At 42.7% G+C, this 27,755-nt stretch overlaps 1 protein-coding gene across 3 annotated transcripts in view; it reads right to left on the bottom strand.

The window, feature by feature from the left end:
- The window catches only part of MAGI2 (membrane associated guanylate kinase, WW and PDZ domain containing 2), a 1,132,900-nt gene that overhangs the window by 23,281 nt on the left and 1,081,864 nt on the right, over positions 1–27,755 (bottom strand). For 2 of the 3 annotated variants that reach the window (XM_081102532.1, XM_081102533.1), the window contains one exon: positions 24,212–24,350. In XM_081102532.1, the coding sequence (XP_080958658.1) occupies positions 24,212–24,350 (139 nt within the window). Of the gene's footprint in view, positions 1–13,988; positions 14,078–24,211; positions 24,351–27,755 lie in introns of all 3 variants that reach the window. The other variant, XM_081102534.1, reaches the window with a different exon arrangement.

The raw sequence follows: 27,755 nt of genomic DNA, 5'->3' as shown, positions 1-27,755 counted from the left end.
GGTGTTTGCTAGCCATACTGGGAAGCGACAAACAAAACATCATATCTAAAAAAACGCTGACACCACAGTCCGTGGCGGAATCCCTGTTGCTGACTCTCGTGCTCACGTGGCTGGGAGCCGAGGCCGGCAGCTGCTGGCCAGTGTCACCAGAGAGTGCTGAATTTCGTTAGCCCGGGAAAAGATCAAAATTCAAAATTCGAAGTACAGCCTCTCCTGAATATGTCTCTCTCTTGCACCATTGACAAATCGAAGTCAAACCATCACAAGGCTGGGACCATCTGTCCAGTTTTTCTGTAATTGATGTATTCTGGCTTAACTCTGAAACAAGCTGGCTTCTCCTGTAATTGAAAACGTTTGGTGACTATGGCAACACCCTTATGAGCCCCCAAGGTCTGGGAGTTCTGCTTGTTGGGAAAGGGACAGGAGTTCTGCCTTTCCCGTCGTGTTTTGTTTTCAGACAAGCAGCACATGTCTTTAGGCACATTCAGGGTGCTCCGCAGCCTTATCTCACGGAATTTAAAATCCAACTGGGAAATGTGGCGCCTCTTCTTCATCCCCCTTCCTTAGCTCGTCCCTGCCAGCAGCCGTCCTGTACTATGTTCTCATATAAAAGCGTTCGGATATGTCTCCGTTGGACATTCAGCAGCTTTGCATCCTCTCTGTGAGCTGGTGCCCGGATCTGGCAGCCTTGCGTCTACAGAGCCTGAATGATGAGCACCGTTAAGAAATTGAGGAGCTAGGAACTTAACACTAAGGGAGGCACCCCACATGCTCTGGGACCTCAAAGGGCCAGAAATAGGAATGTCACCAAGTATCAGACCCAATGAGGATGGATGTCAGGCTGTTAACAACTTGGTTTGAATTGCCTTCGACTTGACGTGGGCTAATGGTTGTGACCATGGACTAGTATAAGCCAAGAGCTTCATCGGAGGCCAAACATCTGGCACGCTGAGCTACAGCCAAGTCACAGGGCCACAAGGACCTCTGGGGATGTTGCTTTTAATCACCTTCCCCTACCGAATACGCATGATCGCTCTAAAAAGAACAAAGTTAGCTCCAGACCAATGGCACGACCGCTACAGCCATCCTTATCTGCCAAGCAGGAAAGAACTAAATGAAAAGCTGTAATGAAGAAAGATAATAATTTTAAAATCAGTATGTATTAATATAATTAATAATTAGGCCATAGTAAGTCTTGAAATGGTATCATGAATATGCTAGTAACATGTTCTTCCCAATTGAATACATAGATGGGCTGAATAATTTGAAAGTCATATATTGCATGTTGGTTTACAACAAATATTAAATATATGTAGCGGAAATATAAAGCAGCTTGAAGATATTTTTGCATCGCTGAATAAATAACTAGGTAACTGCTGATCAATCTTTATGTAATATACAGACCAAACCCCATTGGCAGGAAGTAAACATTGCTATAGCGACTAGTCAGAGAATGAGCGTTTCTTACAAAGACCACAGAATGGGGGCCTGGTAGGTGCTCTGTGTGTATCAAATTAATAGGAAAGGAAGACAGCTTGCAGCAGGACGATTTAGATTATCCACAAATAACACATTCTCCCGTGAAGGCTGGTAACATGGGGTAGAATTAAAATGGCAGCAGAGTCTTCTTTCCTAGATATCTGTCTAGCTCAGCTGTCTGCAGAAGCTGTGGTGTGGAACGGCCTGAGGAGAAGAAAATGAACGGGATTATCTCCCGGTGAGCCTGTAATTGTGCCAGCCTACATTCCGCGAGGCAGCATGTGTCCTCTTAGAAGGCCACTGAGCCTTCTTGGGTTCTCTCACGATAAACTTGTCATTTGCCCTAAACCTGCTGCCATCTTGACACCCCCCCTCCCCCCCCCATCTCCTTCCTCTGCCAGACAGCCACCCGGGAGCCAGGCCTCCCCTGCTCCCAATAATAAGGTAACTGGCAGCTCCCGCGGCTGTGCCTTCCTCTCCACTGTCGCCCGGTCGAGGCCCTGTTTCTGCTGATCTGCCACATTGCATGGCTGTCCTGCTGTCAGATCTCCTCTACCTGCAGCCCCTCTCGCCCTCCCACTGCTCTGATTGTCTCTATTGTCTCGCCTCTAAGGGCCTAAATTGTAGGCCTTCCCTCCCGCCCACTGTTTCCCTGGCACACACCTTACATTCCAGTCAAATTGCTGTACTTGTCTTAACTCTCAAGCCCCCACCATCACTGATACTGCAGAGGACTGACTGCCTTGCCCCAGGGCCTCTGCCCCTAAAAGCCAGCCTGTTGCTCAAGGCTCAACTCGGAGGCCACCACATTCTTGAATACTTTTTCCACGAGCTCACAATGAAAGATGCACCTGGCCCATTCCTCCCGGGAACATGCTGGCTGATATTTGCTTATTGAGAGGCGTGTGTTGGCCTTGCCTCTGGATAACAGCTGTGGTTTATTCACATTTCTGTTCCTCGAAGTGCCAAGGTACGTGCCTTGCACCAAAACCTTTGTTGGCTCGAGGAGTGAATCAGTTGAGAGAGAGCCTTGCCCAGGCGACATTGTGGAATGAAGGCTCTGAAATTAAATGGGTAAGCAAGTGGCCATTATTATGACTTCGCTGGCATGTCTCCTAAATGCAGGCTATGCAAATTGGGGTAATTGCTTTGCTTTTTATACTTTAAAGAATTGCACTTCAGGAAGAAAGCCTGGGTGGAGAGAACGGTGGCTATCCGAGAAGTTGCCCGAAAGTCCTTGTGTATATAATTCATATTCTCACGTATACATATATCTGTGTATGATTATCAAGATGAAATGTGCCAGTTGGAGTCACTCTTTCATCTTCCTCTTGGTTCTACATGTTCATTCAAAACATTGTTTCCTGATTACTAAAATAATATATTAGAGACGATTTGGATAATTTATAAAAGTGTATTATCTGGGGGTTAATTCTCATTACTCAGGAAAAAAAGAAACACCTCTATTAAAGTTTGAATTTCCTTCCAGTTTTTTTTCTTTGTATAATATTTCTCCCCCATTACTCTCAAATTTATGTAATCTGAATTTTCTTGCCACAGTGATTTTGGGTCAAAGGAGTGGTTTGTCCTGGGGCTCCATCCACGGATGGTTCTCAAACATAAACAGTTCCGTTGAATTCTGTTCTTCGTTTTAAGGCATTCTGAGAATTTTCCAGTGAATATAGAGAAAGCAGGGAAATTTAAAAAATAGCTTCAAAATTAATTTTTAACTTATTCTTTCCTCTCACTCCCAAACATATGGTGTCCTGCCTTTATTGAAAGGAGAAGACATGATGAGAAAGAGATGCTGTGAAATAAAAGATGAGATGGAATCTCATAATTCCCACCAAATTTTAAGTCCGATCAGTAAAGTGCATCTCCCTGGAAATGATCACCGCAAACTGCAAACAAGTGCACAGATGAGGAATGAGAGGAACTTAAATTCATCTCTGGCTCAGGGCATGGAGGGCTAAGGCCTATGGCTGAAGTCCTTTCCTTCTAAAAATTTTACTCAGTGCCCACACCTTGGCTAATGTCCGTTGAATTGCTCGGCCATTCCAGCCTGACTGAATTTTTCTCTGGCTGTTCCTCTGCCATAAATCATGGCTGAGGGCTCTGCACTTACTCCTGTAATCCGCTTTGGCCCATAACAAATGGTTGCAGACAGAACTGCAATTCCATGATGTTTTAGCGGCTCGTAGTAAAGTACCTAACAGCCTTTAATGCCTCCTTCCCACCCCAAATGGTGGATGTGGGTGGGGGGATCTATTTGAACTTGATAAACAAAATCCATCAGTTCCAAGGATACAGTGTGCCAGACGGTGCCAGATGACATCCTCTAACGATATACCTGGCAGAGCAAAACCATCAATGCAATGCTTCTTTTAAAACATCGCAGGAATGTCTCAATGTTGTTTTTATTTAGTTCAGAAGGAGAAAATGAGAACTCCAAGTACTCAGGGTCTCATTGAACATCGATGCACTTCAGAATTTATATCTATAATTTTCCACACATTTGTGCTCTTGGTAATGAGACACTCACTCTAAGATCTTACGGTCTTTTGGCCTATGAAATATACCCCTATTTCTGTTTTCAAACACCATTTTATACACTGGGACTGATAATGAAGGCTGTATGATACCTGTGTAAGGGGTCACTAAATCTTTCACAATAGAGAAAATTCTTTATATCACCAGGTAGAAGTCCAAAATTTCCACCCCTCCCCCATTTTAAGAAGTTTCCTCAACTCCTTTTCTTTAGCTATTACATATTTATTAAGTGCTACAGCTGTGTTTGTAGAACACATTTTGACACTCAATTTTGTCCTTGAATAGTTTTTACCCTTAGCTATAAACCTGTCCTGAACCTTAGGGATCTCATTTAAATTGCCAATGTTATTGACAAGTATTCTGATTCTTTAGTCTTTGTTATCCACATCATAGGTTCTTTAAATTGAGTCAATCTTGCTAAAAATAATAGGATGGCGTAAAAGTGAAGATTGAATGAATATTTTCAGCTCAGTCTGGGTGCTCACACAAGGCAAGACAGCTCTTCGGAACATGCCAAAGGAAGTCTGCTTTGTATAGCAACGAAATGATTAGGAGGATTTTCCATAGCTACTGCCGTTCACCTGGGAATATTATTGAATGTGTGGAAAGAAGGCCAGGAAATGGAAATGCTTGCTTCGACACCAGGTTTGTAGGTTAGTGGGGTCAGACATTCCTTTTGTGTCTTAGATTTCTGAGCTACAACGTGGAGATGGGCCTCCTGTGGATCTGATCCTCCTTCATCTAATTTAAGGGATTCTCAGAGGTTTGCCTGCAGACAACACTATCTCATAAGCACTTAATAAAATAGCACATAGTTACAGGTTAAGGCCTTGTTTCCAGGGAGAGTGATAACTAGTTAACATGGTCTCCACTAGTTACTACAACCATTACCAACTCAGGAGGTTCCCCAAATTGAAGCATTTTCACACTCAAGTCAACAGGAATGGGCCTCAAAATCCTGCTTTGGCAGGTGATACCTCTGAAGTGAGAAGCCAGTCGCCACCTTGAACATCAGCCTGCTTTGGTTTTGTGGGTAAGTCACTCTTTGGAGTGTTCTGGGTCAGTGCTGCCCTTGGCAACATTCATCCTCAGTGCCTGAAAAGATTTTATTGCCCAGAACACTTTGGAAGAAGGAACAGTAATGCCAGTGGTGTCATGGGCTCGGGCCTCCTCTTGATTGATTGATCTCCCCCAAAGAAATACAGTGCACAGATGCAGACAACTTCTGAGTTATCTGAAAAGGCCCGCAATTGTCCAAGCTATCAAGGGAGTGTTTAAGCTACCCAAGAGATTGCACACAGCCCTCTGCTTCTTTGAGAAATACTGTTAGTGCTGTTTAAAAACAAACTAAATAAAATGGGACAAGAAATAAAAGCAAAACAAACTGTACATACACATAAATAGGATGCAGTTGTTAGTCTCTACTCTCTTTTCCAATCTTGAAGGGAGTAGTCTTGTGCTGCGCCCGAGGGGTGGTCGGAGAACCTGTAGTTCGACCATTTCACTATGTTATAAGTGAGGCGAGGGGACCCCAGAGAGGAGAGCCCAGCGCCTCACGTGTCTTGCTGGGTGTGTGGGCAGCCTGGCCTTTCAGCCCAGCGTTTACTCTCAGCTCCAGGCACTTTTTATTAGATCACTGGCCTCCGCCAGAGCTCATAAGTGCTTAGCTATTGGAAAAGATACTTTAATAAAGATTTTATTTCATCACCCCCGGGTAGCTCCCAAAGCTGGCTACATAAGACTTCCCTGGTTTCACCCATCCTCCCGTGAGAATGCAAATAATCTGGCCCAGTGGTTTTACTTTCCAAAGTTATCCTAAGGCAATAATCAAAGATACATGGGAAGAGATAGCTATAAGAATGTTTTTGGAGTATTTTTCATAATAGTGGAAACATTAGAAAAACAAGAGAAGTACCAAAAGGAGATTGGTTAAGTGATAAATCTGTACAACAAAGGGCTAAGCAGTCATAAAAGATAATGTACAGAAAGATACTGAAGGAGGACGTTAGAGTAAACATATTGTTAAATGAAAAAAGCAGGTTTCAGAACAAAATGGTTACATTTTCAGGAATGGATTAGTTCTTTTCTCTTTTACTTCAGTTTTGAGATAGTCTATAACTGGTATGTCTGTTGAAATCAGTAAGAGTTATCCAACAGAACAACACCCATCAGGGCCTCATGAGAACTCATGCAGCCACAGAATGACAGCAGGAACATTTTCAAAGCTGAGATTTAGACACTTCCTTTCTTAGCTTCTGTCCTAAGAGTTCCTCTCAGAACCTTAGCCTTTTAAAAAAATAATATATTTTTATTGGTTTCAGAGAGGAAGGGAGAGGGAGGAAGAGATAGAAACATCAATGATGAGGGAATCATTGATCGGCTGCCTGCTGCATGTCTCATACTGGGAATCGAGCCCACAACCCAGGCATGTGACCTCCTGGTTCAAAGGTCAATGCTCAACCACTGAGCCACCCAGGCCGGGCAACCTCAGCCTTTTAAATAACTCCCTTGGAGCAGTTGGTGAAGACAGCCTCCAATAGGAGGTATCCAGGATTGTGGCATCTCCTGACCGAGCAGGCTATTAGGTGGAGTACAGAGTGTGGGGTCCCTTCTCTGTCCCTCCTTCCCCTTTCCTTGTCAGATTGGCCCCTGGGGGGTGAGGAGCCAGGAGGACTGACAGGCCATGTTCCTGCCATAGGAATATGGATCTAATTAGAGAGGCTAACCAGTGAGGCTAAGGCCTCTAAGTGCTCCATCTCAGGAGGAATTTATTAACCAAGAATTCGGGGAAATATGTAAAATCAACACTTCCCTGTATTTTCTCCCCTAGCGTCTCTGGCATGAGCAGAAGTTTGTGGGTGTCTTCCCCAACCCTCATGGACTCCCTCCCCGCCACTCCCATTGTGTCCTTTTCCCTGTTTCAAAGCAGAAGCATCCATTTAATGGGGTGGGTGGGTTGAGGAAGGACCAGATAGAGGAGAAGGATGATGAGAAGGCCAACACAAAAGTTTCAGCAGAAAATTTTTTACTTGTGGTGAGGAAATAGAAGTGAAAATAATTGACCAGATTTTGTTGTATTCTAGCCTTCAATCCGAACTGAACTCCCAGCTTGCTCTGAGGTATTAAAGTAAGTTCTAGCTTTCTGGTTTTTCAAGTTCACTTCTACTCCCAGGAGATCTACCTCAGACTCTGCTGGATCCAATACCACTTTCTTTTATGAATTGAGTTTATCTTCTCTTAAGTGAAGGAAGCCAGATCTACCAGTTAACTATGGTGGTTCTTTCTTAGAATGCAGTCACTATACACAGTTATTTCTATATAAATATATGTGTATTTACATAGAGCAGGTTAGTATACATGTAGGTAAAAACGCTGCAGTTAGTTGAAAGAACTTAATTTTCATACTGGAATGCTGGAGATTGGAAGGGTAGGAATTCTTTCTTTAAAAGGTCTCCCTCCCCAATGAACTTACTCTACTGGCATTCCTCTTCATGTACTATGTTCTTATGTCACAATTATTTTTAATTTCCTTTAGTCATAGGAGTGCTTGTTTTCTTTTTCTTAATAGACCATAACCTTCAGGAGGGTAGGGTCTAACTTTGATATTTACTCTCTAGTCTCCCTCCCTCCCTCCCTCCCTCCCACCCTCCCTTCCTTCCTTCCTTCCTTCCTTCCTTCCTTCCTTCCTTCCTTCCTTCCTTCCTTCCCAGTGCAACGCACCACTGGCTGCAAAGGATGGCACAGCTGAGCTAGTAGACATGGCTCTGTCCTCAAAAGGTGAGCAGGTCTCTCAGGTGGCTAGCATGGGGCTCTGGGCTTGCTAAGATCCAGTAGCTAAAGAACTGTGAAACACATAACATAATAATGCAACAAAATTTTTCATAAGAAACAAGATCACAGAAAGGCACAAAGAATGCCAGATCTTTGTGTAATATTTTGCAATACTAGATAGCCTGGCGATGTGTTCTCTTTGCTAAGTAAACTGGCAATGCATTTACTTCTACACTGCCTGTCACCATGGCGAGTGCTGCCACCTGCCTCCGGGGAAGATGAAGTGAACACTGTCCCCTTGTCACATTGTCAGTGTGCTCCTTGGTGGGGCATCAGGATTGCATTCGATTAGCATTTATCTGTTTTGCAAGCTCCCACTTAGCTTTGCTGGCAGGACAATTGACATTTCTTCTCCCATAGAACCTGAGCTACCTCTTCAAAGAAGGCTTTTTGAAAAGATATGAGATACAAAGGAACATCAGTAAATAAACCAGTGAAACAACACCAGACTCAGGACTTTCCTTTTCTACATAAGCCATCCTATTTCCCTGCTGCCCCTGGTGGAACTCAACTGCCAAGTTCTCATTCCACCATCAACCAAACAAAAACAAGAATCTGAAGCGAAGGAAACAGAACCCCGGTAACAAGAGAGAACTGATGCTAATGCCAGTCTTATGATGATGAGTGCTTTTCTCCTAACCAATGGTCCTCATAGAAACTCCTCACCTCTTGTCTGTTGGCCCTGAGGGCAGCTAAACATCAGAGCAACTTACAAAATAAAGCTCAGGTGGAGCAGTCCTCTTTGCTTTTAATTCTGAAGCTTTAGAGCTGCTGGTTCTCAAAGAGCACCGGTGTGACATTGTCATTTTTTTTTTTTTTTGGTATAAAACATAAAATTTACTGTCTTAACTATTTAAAGTATACAGTACAGTACAGAATTATAGTCGTGCAACAGATCTCTAGAACATTTTCATCTTGCAAAACCGAAACCCTGGGCCTATGGAACAACTCTTCTTTCCCCATTGTTCCCAACCCCTGGCAACCAGCATTCTACTTTCTTTATCCAAGGTTGATTACTTTAGATAGGTGGAATCATGCAGTATTTGTCTTTTTCTGTCTGGCTTATTTAATTTAGCACAGTGTCTTCAAGGTTCATTTGTAATATAGCATGTGACAGGAGTTCTTTCTTTTAAAAGTTTGACTAATACTCCATTGTATGTATATACCATATTTTCTTTATCCATTTATCCTGTAATGGACATTTAGTTTGCTTTCACCTTTTGGCTATCTATAAATGCTGCAATAGACAAGGATGTGCAAATATCTCTTCAAAATTATGTTTTCAATTCTTTTTTTTTTTATGTATTACCAGTGAGATTGCTGAATCATATAGTAGTCCCATTTTTACTTTTTTTGAGTTATCTCTATACTGTTTTCAACACTGGCTACACCATTTCACATTCCTACCAACAGGGCGTGGGGCTCTAATTTCACCACCATCCTTGCCAACACTTGTTATCTTCTGTTTTTTTGTTTTGTTTTGTTTTTAACAGTGGCCATCTAACAGGTGTGCAGTGATATCTCATTACGGTTTTGATTTGCATTTGCCTCATAATTAGTGATGTTGAGCACCTTACCATGTGCTTTTTGGCCATTTGTCTATCTTTGTGGCTCAGCAATATATAATCAGCGGTTTCTAGAGAGCATTTAGGTGCCCCGGGGCTTTTGATGTAGAAAGATTGGGACACAGTCACACTGCATTGGACAATCAAAAGGCAACCCACATTTCACTTACATGCTGAGTAAGCAGCCTGGGCATCGCCTGATACTTCACTTTGAAAACAAGCCATTGAATGCTGTATGCCCATGGGTAATAAATTATTGATGGATATAAGGGAAAAAGGCTAACTGAATAGATGTATTTCACTTGAAAAAGATAATTTCTCTCCCTCTGGCATTTTATGTGGAAAAAAAGAGAGATATTTTAAATTTAAAAAGAGACATTAAGAATTTCTGCTACTTGCTTTCTCTGTTAGTGAATTTTCATAATGAATTATAAAATGACCCAACTCATTTTTTGAAGGCACTATGCTAACAACAATCTTTCTCAGTGTATGAGAGCAACTGCAAGCAGAGATGGAAAGAAGGATTGTCCATACATTCAAGTTGGCACAATGAAGGGCGGCGGCCATTGTGTCACTGCCCACAGGGCAAAAAGGAGGTGACGTGGAGCCTGGAGCAGGCAATGAGTGAAATTCTTACCCTTCTTTTCTGGTCTTCTCACCCCCAATTTTTTGTATTCTTTTGGCTTTACCTGCTGAAGACGCATGCCTCTGATACAGTTGCTTGTTGTGAATCACTATTTGAAAGTCCACACGCACCTTGAAATTCCTAACGGCTTTTACCCCCCACATTAGTTCGCGCACATCACTTTCACTGCTAGTACTTGAAAGGAATTAAGACATCATATAACCGAACGCTATCATTTTACAGATGAGAAAAGCAAGACCCTGAGAAATTCAGTAATTGTTAAAAGGTCACCTGAATCGTTAACAGCCTAATTTCTGATTTTTCCTATTTCTTTTTCCTGACAATGGCTCTGCCATCTCCCAAATACTCAGGATCTTACCTGGGGATAATTTCTGAGTCCTCCCTACTTCTTATTACTTTTACAACACCAGTCACCAAGTCTTATTGATTCTTTCTTTCAAGACTCTGGTATTGTCAACTCTCCAGTATTTCACTTTTATTGCTTCAGCACCTCATTACCCCATCCCTGAATATCCCAAGTGATTATAGTAGTCTTTTTATCTAATATGCCTACCGCCGTATCTGATCTACCAGGTATTCTCCACCCTGGCTGCTCATTACATTAACCTGGGCCACATCCTTCACCCCCACTCCCACCCCACCATTCTGATTACATTTACTTGATCTGGAGAGGCACCTCTATGGGTATTTTTTAAACACAAGTTCCCCAGGTGATTTTAAAGGGTAGTCAGGATTGAATACCCTTCCCAGAGATGTTTTCTACCTCACCTAAGACACTTTGATCCTCAAGAATCTTCTATGCCTCCTCCTTGCTGTTGGCTTTCAGATATCTGCCTCTTCCAAGCATTCAAAATTCTTACACTTTTCCTTCCTCTGCTTCTTGGTAGGAACCCTATGCTCTAGTCATATCATTCAATTCCTAGCATCAGACTTATTTTCCACAATATCCTATTTCCATTTTTTTTTAAAAAAATATTTTTATTGATTTCAGAGAGGAAGAGAGAAGAGATAGATAGAAACATCAATGATGAGAGAGAATCATTGGTGTGCTCCTACACATTCCACACTGGGGACCAAGCCCGCAACTTAGGCATGTGCCCTTGACCGGAATCTAACCCGGGACCCTTCAGTCTGCAGGCCGACACTCTATCCACTGAGCCAAACTGGTTAGGGCCCCAATTTCTCTTACTTGTTACTCATGTGTCAGCATGTCCCATGGACGTACCTCTCTCTGTATATAGTGGGTCTCTATAGGAGACCTCGTCCCACTCATGGCTCTAGCTGTTCTCTCAGGACCCCTGGTGCTCTGGCTCCAGCCCTTGGGCACCTTATCCAAGTGCCTCTGTGTGGCTGCTTCACTTAATGGTTCTCAAGTCCCAAACTGACCCCATTTTTCTCTCCTAAACTTGCCCTTTCACCTGTATGGTATCATCTTCCACTTGGTCCTGGGTCACAGGTCTCCTCTGATTCTTTTCTGCATATTCATTATTCATCAAGTTTTGTTACTTCCATCAGTGAAATCTCTGAAACATCACCCAAACCATTTCCACATGCTATTTCCAACACCACTTCTCTAATTTTATTCCTCACATCAGCTTCCTCAACTTTTACAATAACATAACTGCCTTCAGTTTCTTATAAAATCCATCTTAAATACTATGGAGATATATTTCCAAATATTTTATCCTCCCCCTTAAACTATTTTTGCTGGCATCTGATTATATAAAATTCGAATTCCTTTGCTTGGCACAGAAGGCCCTTTTTCATAGAGCCCCACTTTAATGTTCTCTCATTTCGTGCCTCCCCATCTCCCATTTAGCCTGTGTGACAGCTGCCTTACCTCCTGCCCACACTGGTGCAATGCTACCTGTCAGGCAAGGCCCAGCTACCATGTCACCTCTTGGGTGGGGTAGAATCTTCTACAACTCTGCTAAGTGGATTTAGTGTCCTGGGTCCTTTGGCTTCTTATCCTCTTTTGCCAATACCATTCACACTTGTTTCATTGCCTGATTTTCTCTGTAACCCTTACTTGTTTGTGAATACCTATGGGCAGAGACTCTCTTATGTGTCTTTATACTCCTAGCACCAAGCAAGGTGCCTGATAGGTTTGTGGAACTGAACCAAGACCACAAAGAACCCTTCTCTCCCTCCTCCTCCTCCTCCTCTGCCTCCTTTTTTGTTTAAGCTAGTGACTCTAATGAATTGGTTGATTCAGGTCCCCTCACCTCCATGAATTACAGACAGTTAAGGTAAATTATATGGCAAGCATATGCCTGAACCAAGATCACTGGACTAGATTTCCCAATAATTACACCATGGCTTTATTCCTTCTCTAAGTACTTCGCAGCTTTCTCCTTTATTTCCTAATTTAGGTTTCCTCTTATTAATAACTTCTCCTTGAGAGACAGACACTTTAAAGAAATGACACATTTAAAGTTCCTATTTTTGTAGACAGCTTTGAACAATGGTTGCAATGGTACATGTGTGTATATGTAGGTATTTATATCGATATGAAACTATTTGATGAGGAAGTGTTTAGCAGTTAGACCACTTAAATCACTTAGTGAATAATATTGCCTTTTATATTAATTTTAAACCAGACCTGGATGGCAATACGCAGGGTCATTAACAATTGGAAAATATATTTCAGAAACATTCAGAGCTAACGGAAAGCCTTTGGTGGAGAGGTGCCCAACCTCAGCTGTGCCTGTGTGGATGCGGTAGAATTAAACTGGAAATGAAGAATGTGTCAGTCTGAGTCAAGCTTCTATGGCAAACCACGGGGATTGAGCATGAGTATCAGTTTCTGTTAAAAAGTCAAGCTGACATTTAAAAATCCCAGTCCTATTAAATTGTGCCAGAATCACATGCCCACTTGCAGGATCTGACAGTGGAAATGTGGTCTGCTCTAAGGATGTGTTTGAGGGATGAAAAGTTGCTCGGACCATATTTGCAAGGCTATCTATTATATTCCACTTTATTTATATACTAGAGGCCTGGTGTACATATTCATGCACGGGTGGGTTCCAGCTAGCCCGCCCCGATTGGGGCCGATCTGGCCAGGCTGACTGGGGGGAGCGGCCGTGGGTGTTTGGCAGTCCGTCCGCACCCCTTGGTTTAACTCCCAGTCAAGGGGATAATTTGCATATTAGCCTTTTATTATATAGGATAGGGTACATTTTTTTCTTAAGAATTTTTACTAAATTTTAGGCTAAAACATAGCCAACACTTGAGAATGTTCGTTTTGAAATAGTGATGAATACTGTTCAGGTACAAAATTATGACTACTTTCAAAGAGTCCCCCCCGCCCCCTTGTCTTAAACTTGGTGTAGCACTGAGTATGGAGGAGGGACAGTGTAAGATGTGGTCCTGAGTGGATAAGTGCCACAAAGCAGGCTGGGGAATACTGGGATAGCCAGTGGAGTTCTGAGTTCTAGGGCTGGAATGTCTGGCGACTGTGGCTCTCTGTCTGGTGCAAAAAGGGTGGCCGGAGTTATTGCTGTCTAAAGTAGGGCTGAGAGGAAATGTTTAGTCATTTGCACTGAAGCTGATGGAGGATTTTTCACTCCAGGCCCAGCTACCATGTCACCTCTTGGTTGGGGTAGAGTCTTCTACAACCGCACTAAGTAGATTTAGTGTCCTGGGTCCTTTGGCCTCTTATCACTCCTTTGCCAAAGTGTGTGGGGCAGAACTTGGCTAGCGCTGCGTCTGCTCTGCTCTCCCGGCCCCTCCCCCCTGCCAGGCCATTCATGAACCCACCAACCCTATCACTTATATGGTCTTAGCTATAAATACTTTCAGAGCTCTAGCAGTGATTAGACAAGCTACTATGAAAGAGAGCATTATATATCCGTTAAAAACATATACAAAACCAAAGCTCATTAGAGAAAGATAATATTCATGCAGATTTTACAAACCGTGTCTTTAGGGTGGCCCAATAAGTAGAAATATGGGGACCCATGCTTGTCACTTTTCATGCACATGGAGAGACTGGAAGGTACCATTCCTAAAGGAAGGGGAGGAACAGCCTAGGACCAATCATTAGAATTAACAGAACCAGTGACAAAGATATATTATTACTGTTAGAATCAAGATTGCTTAGTATGTTTAGAGCAGCTGAATAAAAATTATCTAGGCAGTAAGAATAAAGACTTTAAGTAAAGCTAATCATATCAAGCATGCAGCAAGTGAAATTAGTGAAAGGCTGAGCTACATGTGTATTCCAAAAGTAGATTTTTCTCAAAATATTGAGGGCATTCTGAGGTGCTTTTAAGGAGGTATACATTTTTTTTTTTCATGATGCAATGGTACTATCAGAATTTTTTCATAATGATGAGTGTTTCAGTGATCTCAGCTGTCATTTGAGAATCAGTCACAGTAATCATTTCCAAATTTTGAAAAATTCTCAAATTAAAGATAGGGTGTGCCCATGTTTACACTTATGTTTTCCCTAATAATCTCATAAATTCCTATAGTTCCCCTCACCTCTGACAATTTGCTTATTTATAGTCAGAGTTCACAGTTAACTTGCTGGCTGTAATTTGCTTTCTGGGAAAAAAAATAAAGCTGAGAGAAATGCATCAATGTCTTGCCTGCTGTACTCTGCTGTACACACCTGTCCAGCGCTGTGCTTGAAACCAGCTTCTTGGTGGTTGTTTGGTGAGTGTCTATCTCAGTTCATGGGCTATAGTTTCTTTTTTAAATCCTCACTGGAGGATATGTTTTTATTGATTTTTTTAGAGAGAAAGGAAGGGGGTAGGAGAGAGAGAGAGAGAGAGAGAGAGAGAGAGAGAGAGAGAGAGAGAGAGAGAGATTGACGGGATGACCCCCTATAGGCACCCTGACTGGGACCGAACCCACAACCTTTTGATGTACAGATGACACTCCAATCAACTGAGCCACCTGGCCAGGGTTCGGCTGTAGTTCTTTATGTACATAACAATAGGTCCTAGAAATTCAAGGACATCTAAGTCAATAATCTCCAAGAGACAGGCCCCTGGGAGTTGCAACTACTGTCTTTAGGAGAGGAACACCTACTACTGTGTTCTCTCAGCTCCGCACGGTGAGAGGAAAAGGGATGTGAGGTTAATGTGATCAGAAGTGTTTAACCCACGCAGCTCAGCCATTTGGAGGCCTGGTCCCCTTTCTGACAGTCTGTACTGATGACAGTCCCTTTAAATGCCTAACGTGCTGCACACCTGGTGCTGTGGAGAGCTGGCCTGCCTGTGCAGGATGGAATGTGCTCCCGCAGATTTCCCATGACGCCGCATGGGGTGTTTTCCGGAGCACGGTGTGTGTCTGAGGGAAGGGAGCCTCCGGGTGGGAACTAATACCTCGCGCTTACATGGAAAGTGGAACCTCTCTGTGGTAAGGAAACGAATGCTTAACAATGAATGTCAGAAGTAGAAATTAAATTTCAGGATTTATTAATTGAATTTACCAGTTAGCCCTGCCAAGATGCAAGTAATTTTGTACAGAAATGATCAAGCTTTTTTAATGTCGCACGGGGAAGGCTCTCATTTGGTTTTAAATGTGGCCTTTACTGGGCTTGAAAGATACATGTGCTAAGAAACTTCAAGGCCAGAAGGTCAGATAAAAGGGCCCAGAACTCGGTGGAGATAAATTGCCGTGAAGGCCGGGGTCAAAACTGCCAAGAAATGTGAAGAATGGAGAGTTGAGTGCTGCGCTAGACACAAGCCATGCACACTTTATGAGCGTGTATGTCGCGCCCTAAAGCCAGGGTCCTGGCGAGGCCAGGTCCTTGTCTGTTGGCGAGTGCGGCGGAAAGACCAGACACCTTCTTACGGAAGGGTAAAGGTTACTTTGTAAGCAAATGTCTGAGCCACTTTCTGGTCAACAGCTTTTCGGTCCAGGCTATGTGTGTGTTTCTTGTTCTATTAAAAAAATTTGAACCCCAACAACACACTGAAGAATGTGAGATTCTCAAAGCTTTAGAGATATTGCTATAATTAGAGCATAGAATTCAAGCCTGGAGTAAGGCATGATATGATTTTATCTTCGGTCCTGACTGAGGGTGTTCAGTTAAGAAGTATTGGGAGGTCTTTATCAGAACAGGTCATCAGGGTAATCTTATCTTTGAGCAAGACTGCAGGCAGTGCCTGGCCTGTGTGGCTCAGTGTCAACCCATGGGTCATGGTGCAATTCCCAATCAGGGCACATGCCTAGGTTTCGAGCTGGATCCCCAGTAGGGGGCGTGCAGGAGGCAGCCAATCCATGATTCTCTCTCAGCATTGATGCTTCTATCTCTCTCCCTCCCCCTTGCTCTCTCTGAAATCAATAAAAAGACTGCAGGCAGAGTTCTAGAATAACATAAAGGTGGCCTATGGATTCACTATTTCTTCCACCAGAAATGAGTGGCGTAGAGCATTTTAGTTTAGAAATTGAAGCTGGTGGGTTGTTTGGCTAAGGAACACAGGATGGGACAGTAGGCATAGGCCTCTGAAGGGAGGCCTGGAGACTTGATGTTTGCTGGTTCTGGCAGTTGGCTGGACCCAAGAATCTGACTTAAGGACTTCACTCTGAGCACCTGGATGACAGGGTTTTGTTGGCAAACCTCTTCACAGGGATCAAACCCTTTTCTGCATCATCGCTGCTTTGAGACGAGAGCAAATCAGACAGTGGGAAATAGTTCTGGCATTCAGCACAGCTTCATATGGGCCTCGCTGAGGGGTTCGAAGCTCGTCTTGAAAAGATATTCTCATGCTCTGAACCACAAGGTCAGACTCTCCTTAGTGGGGAGGGTGGGAGCTGGGCTCAGATGGTCAAAACGCCTGAGATGGAAAATGGGAGGACAATGGGAGGAAAATCTGGTCTGCTTTAAAAAACACTGTAATGGCTGCATGTCTGGAGGGCTATTCAGACTGAATGGGCAAAAGAGGAGCCGGGTTGAGGGGTGAGGTGCTCTCAAATAGCGGGAGGCCGACAAGACATAAAGAGGGCAGCAAGTGGTAAAAGCTCCTGTGGGCCCAGCCTTTACAACAGAACCAGAAGAGATAAATACTACAATCTCCAGGGCATGATTTCTCTGGAATGGCACTTTAAAAATATAGAGTCAGGGCCAAATCCACTCAACTGTGTGTGTGTGTGTGTGTGTGTGTGTGTGTGTGTGTGTGTGTGTGTGTTTAAAACCACAATGCATGCTTTCTTTTCTCTTAACCTCAATTCTTCATCTCCACTCCCCACTCCTGGTACCATGTAAAAATATTCTCTTAATTCGTGACTTCTTTGTTCCAACGTTGTTACAGTATTCTGCAGCGTTGCCTCTAAGAAATCTGCCTCTTCCCTGGACTTCCGTGGCAGCAGCCCTCTCTCGGGAGAGCTTATTGGCTTCATGTTGGGGAAGAAAGGGAGTGTTCTTATCAGAGCCTAAAACCTGGCTCTCAGGAGGTACCAAAGGAACTGGGATATTTAGGTTTCCAAGATGCATGTGGGAGAGCTTCTCAGTGGGGTTTGGGAAAGGTATCTCTTCATTCAGGCATCTCCTGCAACAGCTTAAGTGCTTGAGAATGGAAGGAGGTTGGAACTCAAGAACCAAATGGGTTCTTGGTAGATTTCTTGCTTACGATATGGTCTAATATATTTTATCAGAGTCTAAATACCTCATGAGTGAGGACTTGGGGGAAGGGGCCACTTAATATATATTTAAAGAGAAAAATGCATGTTGTATATCATGTAAGAATATCCCACAAGATGGAGTATGTTTATAGCCCACAGTTTCCAAATAAATCATGTGAAGAAATGGGATTTTGTCCTCATCCTAGAAACACTGAAAAGAATAAATGAGGTGTTGGCTGAGCATGGGGAGAGCAATTTCAGAGTTTTGTGTACTTTAAGGAAGCCCCTGCCTGATCCACGAAACAGAAACCTGCCGGATGTTTCGTGGCTGGAGGCTCTCCTGGGGTTGCCCAAGCGCCACCGAGAGCAGTCTGAGCCCTCCAGCCAGGACGAAGCGGAGCTCTGCCTGGCAGCCTGTGTCTTCCCGGCTCTGACTCAGGAGAGGTGACTGGAGTGATTTGTGGAGCCTCTCATGGAAAAGGAAGATACACTCAACCATGAATGTCAGAAGCTGAAATTAAATTTCAGAATTTATTCTTGAAGCAAGCTGCCTTTTGCTCTATTAAAATGCAGGTGAATTAGTGCAAAGGCTATGGAACCACTTAAAGCTCCCATAAACTTGGTCTCTGAGGAAGAGGCGAAGGCATCGAGACCCTCCCTCGCCTTTTATTGTGGGGCCTAGGAGTCCCCACGAAAGCCTTGGGATGTGAGGTGACAGTGCTCCAGGCTCCCCAAGGCCAGAGGGGAAGAGTCATGATGAGCAAATTTGCTCGATAAAGTGTTGGCTCACTAACTTGGAATTTAGTATAATTCAGATAAGGTCTAAGGCGACATTTACCTGTACTCAGCAAGTTCTTTCTTCAGAAAAAGTAGAAAGTACTAGTATAAATATTACAAAAGAAAATGCTTAATGAACCAAAGAAGCCAAGCACTTTTCAAGGATCCTTAACACTCTAGAAGTACTAATTACATTCTGTGATTAATTAATAAAATATTAATGAAATATATTGGAGCAGATTCTTTGGGACCTTTTAACCCGTCACCAATCTGTTAGATCAGTTGTTACACTAAACTTCATTCTTAGATTCTCAGCTCACTGAGGGCCAGAACTATCTTACCTGTGGTGTCTCCAAAGTGGTTGCTTTGCATATAGTAGGTGCTCAGAAAATCCTGGTTTAGTTGAGGAAATAGTAATGATATCAATGAATGGTATTAACTATCGGCTTTGTCTCACATGGCCTATTTGGTAGGGGTATACTGTCTGAGGTTTATCTTTGTATAATCAGAGGGAAGAAAGAACTTAAATAATTGCAAACGATGATAATGCTTACAATTTTACTTGTCAATGTATATTCTTAAGGAATAAACAAGTAAACATTGCCTATTGCCAGATGAGTAGAGACCGGTACTGCTTAATCTGGTGCTCTCAAAGATCATTGTAAAACACTTTTTATTTGTTGATTATAGGAAGACCTTTAACTAAACTATTTGGCCCATTTATTTCTTTAGCTGTAGTCACTGGCTCAGTCAGATCTTTACTTACTTAATGCAGTTTTATTATACTTATAAAAAGTAAATAATTTCATTTACCAAAGGCCTGTAATCAAGTCAAAGCCTATTAAAGACACAATTAACTTTGAAAATGGAAGTGTAGGCAGAAGCCTAATTCACGGATTGGTTATTTCTTTCCTTTTGCGTGGGCATTTGGTGTTAGCTGTCGCTGGGCCATTGATTTTGTGAGAATTCTGCTTGTCCTTATAACCCTGGCTGGTCTCCTAAGGCCATTAGAGACTTCCTTTTACTCACAGACTCCCTTCAGTGTTCTAGTCACAAAGACCTGCCCCTTTGCTTTTTAAGAGAATAAACAGGCCAGACCACCCATTGAGTCTGGAGAACACATTTCTGTTTTGCTTTATTTTGATCAGATTTGAACAGCAAGTACTACGAGGGAAGGCGTGCGTGGGTCTGAACAGCTTGTGTAGAGAATTCTTTCCATCCAATGGCTGCTCTTTCCTCCCCTCCCCCTGGCCCTGGCTCTGTGGCTCAGTGTACAAGTCAAGGGAATGTTCACATTGACATCCCCAGATGCCGATGAAGGACACCTCTCGGTCAAGGCAGGGAGCTAATTTGTACAACTCACTCCTTTGCAGCTTGAGGACCAGGGTGCATACATGCTTTTCTCTTAACCATTTTAGATGTAATTCAAAGAGCAACATGCATTAAGGAGGACACTCCTTGTGCTGGAGCATCTCTTGATTTTTTTTTTCTCCGTATGGTGGAGTGAAGGTTCCTTATTCCTGCCAGTTGTTGAGATGTGTGTCAGGGAAGGGGGAACTTACACTCTCTGTTGGGTTTATAATCAACAAATTCTTATCCTGAGCACTAGAGTAGGGTTGAAGTGTCTATCTCCTGAGCTTCTCTTTCAAGGACTCAGCTATAAACGCAACTTCTTCAAAGCCCTTATCATGTTCCGACTCCCCTCGCAGCTGCTCGCAGCCTCAGGGTGCAGCCACCACTCTCTCGGCTGCGTTGGTTGATTTATGCCTCTGAACTGGCGGAGGTGTCACTCGACGATTAGTCTTACGGTAATTATGGATGGCTTATTTGCAGCATACTTATTCCTCTCCTCAGCTCACTGGGATCCATGCTGGTTTTGTTTAGTCAACAAGCTGACAGGTTACCCATGGTATTTTTTTCTTTCAATTGTCCCTGCCCTTATCTCTCTGTTACAGATCACCTTAAGGACACGGAGTGGGAGTTCTGTATTTCTCTTGACTGAGATCGGCTTTTCCTTGGCACGGACCAAAGTCCAGATAAGGGTCCTGCCTCAAAGCTGGTCTGAGTTCTGTAGGTGTCAGAGGGAGGGCTGGCGATATCACTTAACGCCCTTCCACAGGCGTGTTCTTCAGTCCCTCATCTTCAAAGTTCGCTCTCCCAGGCTGGGTTAAGTCTGAACAGCTTGCTAATAGGTTATGTCTCCTAAGGATTCTGATAACCTCCTTTCACAATCTTTCAAGGATGGGTTTTATGCTAACCTTAGGATCTTAAAGAGGCAAACAAATGAAACAAACATAGGACCAAACTCATAGCTGACAGAAAAACCAGTTTTCCTGTGATTAGGGTGCATCTAGACAAAGAGGATTGTATTCTTGGTTATATTTACTGGTACACTCGAGCACTTTTTGTTGTTCTTGTTGCTATTATTTTATTTTGTCCTCTCTTCCCCTTTGCCAATTTAATTAAAATACACTCTAGTTTATCTTGGACAAAAACTTCTGCTCCATGGCATAGTTTGCTTAACTGATGCTGGAGGAATGATGATGTTCTTTGGCTGTGGGCACTGCTCTTACGCTGGGGTCATTTGTATAGCCATGGATGAGGTCAATTCTTTGGTTTGCTCCTGGTGCAGGAAAGAATTTAAATAGCAGGCTGTGACTGCTATACTTACAAATGTCTGCTTGCAAAGCTGGTCCTTGCTGGCATCCGGGACTGGGACTGGTCAATTGTCCTCTAATAGAAACCTTTCCCTAAAGGGTAAGGGTGTGTCACTGTACCCCAGGTATTTGCACAAACAATGTGGTTTATGCTGAACACCTGCTTTCCTTAGGGGAGACTGGAATTGTTTTATTATTATTGATTTTGAGAGAGAGAGAGAGAGAGAGAGAGAGAGAGAGAGAGGAAGAAAGAAAGGGAGGGAGGGTAGTGGGGGGAGGTTGGGAGGGGGGAGGGGAGGAGGAGGAAATAGATAGATAGATAGATAGATAGAGAATAAGGAAGCCTGCATGTGGATTCTTGCAGTGTCTGCCTGTATTTCCTCCCCTTCTGATCCTACTGTGTATCCTTACTAAAGCACTGTAATAAATCTTGTTATGAGGATAACTATATTCTGTGCCCCAGGAGCCCAGTAATCCTTTTAGCAAATCTCTGAATGTGGAGTGGTCTTGGGGACCTCTGAAACCGTTCCCCCCCCACCCCCCACTGTCACTATGACCTTCCAGAGATACCATTTGATGACATTATCCTCAAAGATGCTCATCGGATCCTTAACCCTCTTGATTTCTCATACATAACCACGCATCTTTTAGCTTAGAGTTTCCTGAAGAACGAATGTTTACTTGGTTTATGATTATTCTTTTACTTCCCTAAAGGAAATTGCTCTACTCTATTAAATTTCGTCTTTTGTGGCATAATTGCTAAGTTATTTTTCAGTCAAAATCCATGTCACTCTATCATCAAAAGTAGCTGATGAGCTCTCATTACCAGCAAGTACAATTTAATGTTATATTTTCAAATATATTCAGACACAATTCTGCAATATCGCAAGAGTTTTCATCCTTCAAAAGTGTGCTCAGATATTTAGCAAACTCTCTGTGTTAGTTAATTTTAGATTTTAACCTTAATTAGATATTTTTGGGTAATATTTAAGAATTAATGGGATAATGTTGACATGATCTGGAATTTTTATCTTGTTCAAAAAAACATGTTTTTATTTTTCTTTAAAGATGCTTTGAGGCAGCTTCATGCTTATGCATTACAGGTTATGCCACAGGCGGCTCAGCAGTACTGTCCTAACTGACCACTACAGACAAGCAGCTGGCGTGGCAGACCCTGCAAGTGTGGGCCAAACAGTGACTGTACAAGAGAGAAGGAAGCCCAGGAGAGCCATGTTGCTCAGAGTAACATTTTAAAGAATAACCTGTTAGAACAACAAGAACAATATTAGCTCTATGAAGATTCCTTGGCATAGTCAGTGGTCGGCAAACTGCGGCTCGCGAGCCACATGCGGCTCTTTGGCCCCTTGAGTGCGGCTCTTCCTAAGCCTTAGGAGTACCCTAATTAAGTTAATAACAATGTACCTACCTATATAGTTTAAGTTCAAAAAATCTGGCTCTCAAAAGAAATTTCAATCGTTGTACTGTTGATATTTGGCTCTGTTGACTAATGAGTTTGCCGACCACTGGTAGGTAATAGTCAGGTCTTGCCATGGAGTGAAACACACCTTTAAAATGAGGTATTTTTAGAAGTGATAGAATCTCACAGGCCAGTTTGATATTACTGAATCACGTAATGCTCCAGGGGGCCAAAAGTTATTGTATCCCAAGTGTTCAGATTCTTTCTATAAAGGGATTAATGCCAGATTCATTTAACAGGGTCAGGCCTGTGCTTATTGCTAATATCAATATTTAAAAATATTTTATTTCATCCAAATATTAAGAGTTGCAATTTGGGATGAAGTATATCCTTGGGCATGGAGCCAGCCCTCCAGAAAGTTCTGAATCCTTTCCCACTCTTGATGTGAGGGCTTGCTGCCCCTCTTTGTAGGAGTATCAAGAACCTGGAAACAAAGTATTTAAGGGCTTCTGAATTCAGATATTTCAACTGAACTCAGGACTATACTGACCTACTAAACAATAAATAAGGTAACTTAGGTAAAAAAAAAAATTGAGAGGGAAAAGTACTATTTAGAATTTTTAGAATGGAAGAAGGTAGGGAATGGAGGAGTGAAAATGAGAGTCAGTTTATCTAGATCAGCAGTTCTCAACCTGTGGGTCACGACCCCTTTGGGGGTCGAACGACCCTTTCACAGGGGTCGCCTAAGACCATCGGAAAACACATATTTAATTACATATTGTTTTTGTGATTAATCACTATGCTTTAATTATGTTCAATTTGTAACAATGAAATTGGGGGTCCACACAACATGAGGAACTGTATTAAAGGGTCGCGGCATTAGGAAGGTTGAGAACCACTGATCTAGATCATCAGTTTGAACCACTTGTTCAGGTCAGCAGTTAGATCCCTTTTCCCTAATCTGGAAGGGCATTATCTACACTGCTCTTCACTGATACCTGTCTGTCTCTCTGTCTGTCTGTTACTCTTGACATTAATTAAAGAACAGCTCAGGTTATGTAATGACCCCCCAGAAGTTCCTCCGTAATGCTGTCAATGGTGCCTTAAGTGGGCCCCTTGAAAATAACACCATTAAAGATTTTGGAAGAAAATCTATGCATTAAAATGCACTTTAAAGCCTTCCTCAAAAACATGTAGCTACACAATATGAGTGTGAATTTTTTGAATATCCCTAAAATGCCAAGGAAATGTGATCACTGCATGAACTGAAGTTTACATTTTCATTTTCACACCCTGAAGATCTGTTCCTGCTTTTCTCCTGGCCCCAGTTACACATCCTATGGGACCGTGTGATGCACGAGCAATTTTAGGAAATAATTGATACATTACTGTGGACTCAAATGCACAGAAGACTATCAGCCAAATTATGAAAGTTCTAGTATCATAGTGATGGCTGGATCTCCCAGCACGCTCAGAGATGCCCCCGAAAGGTTCTATATTTGCTATTTTAAACAGTACTTCACTATGGGAGCAAAAGAAAGAACACACACATATATATCTTGTGCTCAAATGTATACATGCGTATAGATACCTATGGAGAGCTGAATGCGTATTTAGGTAGAATGAAGTAACTGACAAAGTCTTATAAATAAGCACAGGCACTTACAGTACATGAGAGGAACAGAGGAAAGGTGAATCAGAACGTGAAACGCACCGTACTCCGGGACCTGCCCCGTCCCGCGCTTCAGCAGCAGCCTTGCTCTTCTTCCTCCCGACTTGATGAGTTCTATTGCTCTGGCGTGTGTCATGTCCCTGGTGCTCTCCCCATTGATTTCAATGATTTGATCTCCTACCTGGTAATTAAAGAAACATTAAGTCACCCACAGATGGTTCTACTCAAGTTGCATTTCCAACAGATTAGATAAGCATCGTAGATTACCAGTTTCCGGGGAACAGCCAAACGATTTGGTTACAGCCTGGTGCCCCTTAGAAGAAGCTGGTCCCCAGCTGCATCCTGAATCTGACCACCAAACTTAATTTACTTTTATAGAAATTAAAATATCAGACCACGGAGGTTGTGGTGCTGTGTCGCTTATATTTAGTCAGTATGGCAGAGACTATAAACTATTTAGTGGTTTTTTAAAAATATATTTTATTGATTTTTTTACAGGGAGGAAGGGAGAGAGATAGAGAGTTAGAAAGATCGATGAGAGAGAAACATCGATCAGCTGCCTCCTGCACACCCCCTACTGGGGATGTGCCCGCAACCAAGGTAATGCCCTTGACCGGAATCAAACCTGGGACCCTTCAGTCCACAGGCTGATGCTCTATCCACCGAGCCAAACTGGCTAGGGCTAGTGTTTGTTTTTTTTAAATTTTTACATTAGGGAATAGATTTGATACCACTATTCCAAATAACGCAGTACCTTTGCTTTGAAACAAGAAATAAATATTTTAAGGCCTTTTCATCGAGGACAATGCCAGCTTTGGGCTTAGTGCAGCATCTAATTCAGGCGTGTTGGATGGAATGAATGGTTTTTGGGCTTTTCTGCGAATTTTCATTATGCATCATTTAAATTTCCCTGGGTGCTATTGTGATATTGCCTTCTTTGTAAACACTGGTTGGTTGATATTCAAGTTCGATGATGAGTTTTCTGTCACAGTCCTTTGAATTAGAAATGGGATCCTCCATTCTCTACACATGACTAGTGCCCTTGCTAAATCTTTGCTCTGTTCACACCTGGTTGCCAGAGCTGTTTGGTTAAATACCAATTCCTCCTGATTTGTCAGAAATGCCTGCATTCCATAAGCAATTCCCATTTAGCCTTTGTGAATAGGCATTTGGAATAAAAGAGGTTCAACCATGAGCTCATCATGTAACTCCCAAGTGCCATCATTGTCAGGAAACTTTGAATTAAAATATGTTTCATTTCAGTGGGAATCACTGAAGACAAATTAGCCAGAAAAGCACAATGAGTTGCTTTGTAAAAATGCTATTTCAGTTGGGACCCTTAAGCAAAGCAGATCTCAGTCTAAACTCCACAATGCAGACAGAATTGCAAATGAACTCTCTGTAGGAGAGCGCTACCAAGGTGGGTGCTGCCGGCAGGGCCGAACAGGCACAACGGCCATCCCAGTGGCAAGGGGGCACTATGACAAGACCACCGCTTAAAAAGTGGAGGACAGGACAAACACGTTTGTTGTAGCAAGGAAATAACATCTTTACCTAAAGACAGTTCTTCAGGGGTCAGGACTCCAATGCAACGAAGGGAAAGACTTCTCTCTTTATGCAATACTTGGTGGCCCTTAGAAGTATACGATTTTGGGAGGTAGAAGAGGTTGGCCTCACTGGCATGACTTTCACATCCCACAGAAGAATCATGAAAGACAGGACTAAATTCATTTTTTTAGGGCCAATGTTTGCAACATTATTTTTTTCAGGTCTCCTTAACTGTCTTCTTTCCCATAAGGCAACAGGCACAGCCTAAAGTCCAGTAGCTTGCTAGAGGCGACACATCCAAGCCAGAGGCAAATGGGACCAATTATGTCTCTTCTAACAGTCCTCACTCATGACTGAAACCTCATGGTATGGAATTAAATTGTAGACGTAAAACAAAAGTTCTAATGAAGTTATAACAGTGAGTCTTCATTCCTAGCCAGACACACATATCCAATTGATTACTAATATCTTCACCTAGATGTCCGACGGACAACTCCAACTCAACCCCAGCAGACTGGGCTTACCATTTTTCTACCAAAGCAGTGTTTCCTCTTAATTCTTGAGGCTGGTTATGCCACCACCGTGCACCCAAGCCAGAAACCGGGGGGTCATGCTGGGCTCCTTATTTCCTCAACTTCTCTGCATCTGTCTCTGTTCTCAAATTAGATTCCATTGCTAACTAGCTCAGTTCAGGCCTTTAACTGGATTATTCCACTAATCTCCTATTAACTTATTATGAATATCGTCTCCATTCTTCTAAGGGAAATCTTCCCCAATGCATCATGCAAACTGAGGCATTTAGGCATTTCCACGTGCCACCACTCTCTTTGCCTCTCCTCCCCATGGAGCTGGTGATCTCCCAACCTTCCTCAAGGCCATTCTAAGCATCTTCTCTGTGGGACACCTTCCTAGACCCTGTCTTCTTCTAAAGCAGAAGTGTCCAGGCATCATCACTATACCCCACTCTGTGGTTTCTCACACCTCACACAGAGCTGTGATTCTCTGTCTTCCCTTCTACACTTTGAGATCCTTCACTCATCAAACAATTTCTGAGTACTTGTTAGGTGCTACACAGTCTATTAGGGAGATAAAATAAAGAGAGTGATAAATGGTATAGTTTCTCTCTACAATGAGTTCCAGTGTAGTTGGAGAGAAAGTGGGTAAATAAGATTATTATTATTATTATTCAATATACCTTTTCTATGACAGAGGTATTAGCAAAGTGCTAATGAAACAGAAAGCAGGGTCATCAAACTCAGAATGGGCAGGGCTGGTAGTCAGGGAGCGTTTCCTAGAAATGGTGACATCTCAAATAAGTTTTGAAGTGTCAGTAGGAGTGCCCCAGGTGAAGGAGGAGGAACAGTATTCTAGGCAGAGAGAGCAGTCTATGCAAAGGCCCAGAGATTTGAGAGCATAGTACACTCAGCAAACTGTTATTGTATTCTGCTACTCAAGAGTTTGGACTTAATTTTAGAGGCAACAGCAAGGCACTGAAAATTCTATTTTATTTTAATTTTTTATTGTTTAAAGTATTACAAACAGTAGTACATATGTCTCTTTTTTTCCCCTATTGACCTCCCCCCAGCCTCCTCCACCCCCCCCCCCCCTCCGGCACATGCCCTCAGCCCCACTCCAGTGTCTTGCGTCCACTGGTTATGCTTATATGCATGATACAAGTCCTTCGGTTGGTCTCTTACCCCTCGTCATCCCCCACAACCCTCCCCTGCCTTCCGATGTAGTTTGACAGTCTGTTCAATGCTTCTTTGCCTCTGTATCTATTTTTGTTCATCAGTTTATAATGTTCTTTATATTCCACAAGTGAGTGCGATCATGTGGTATTTTTCTTTTTCTGACTGGCTTATTTCACTTAGCATAATGCTCTCCAGTTCCATCCATGCTGTTGCAAATGGTAAGAATCCCTTCTTTTTTTTTATAGCAGCATAGTATTCCATTGGGTAAATGTACCACAGTTTTCTAATCCACTCACCTGCTGATGGGCATTTAGGCTGTTTCCAAATCTTAGCTATTGTAAATTGTG

Source organism: Myotis nattereri (genome assembly GCF_964212035.1).
Source record: "Myotis nattereri genome assembly, chromosome: 11".
In the NCBI taxonomy this organism is placed as follows: Eukaryota; Metazoa; Chordata; class Mammalia; order Chiroptera; family Vespertilionidae; genus Myotis; species Myotis nattereri.
The sequence above is the reverse complement of the archived record's forward strand: the minus strand, read 5'-3'. Positions and strand labels throughout refer to the sequence as shown.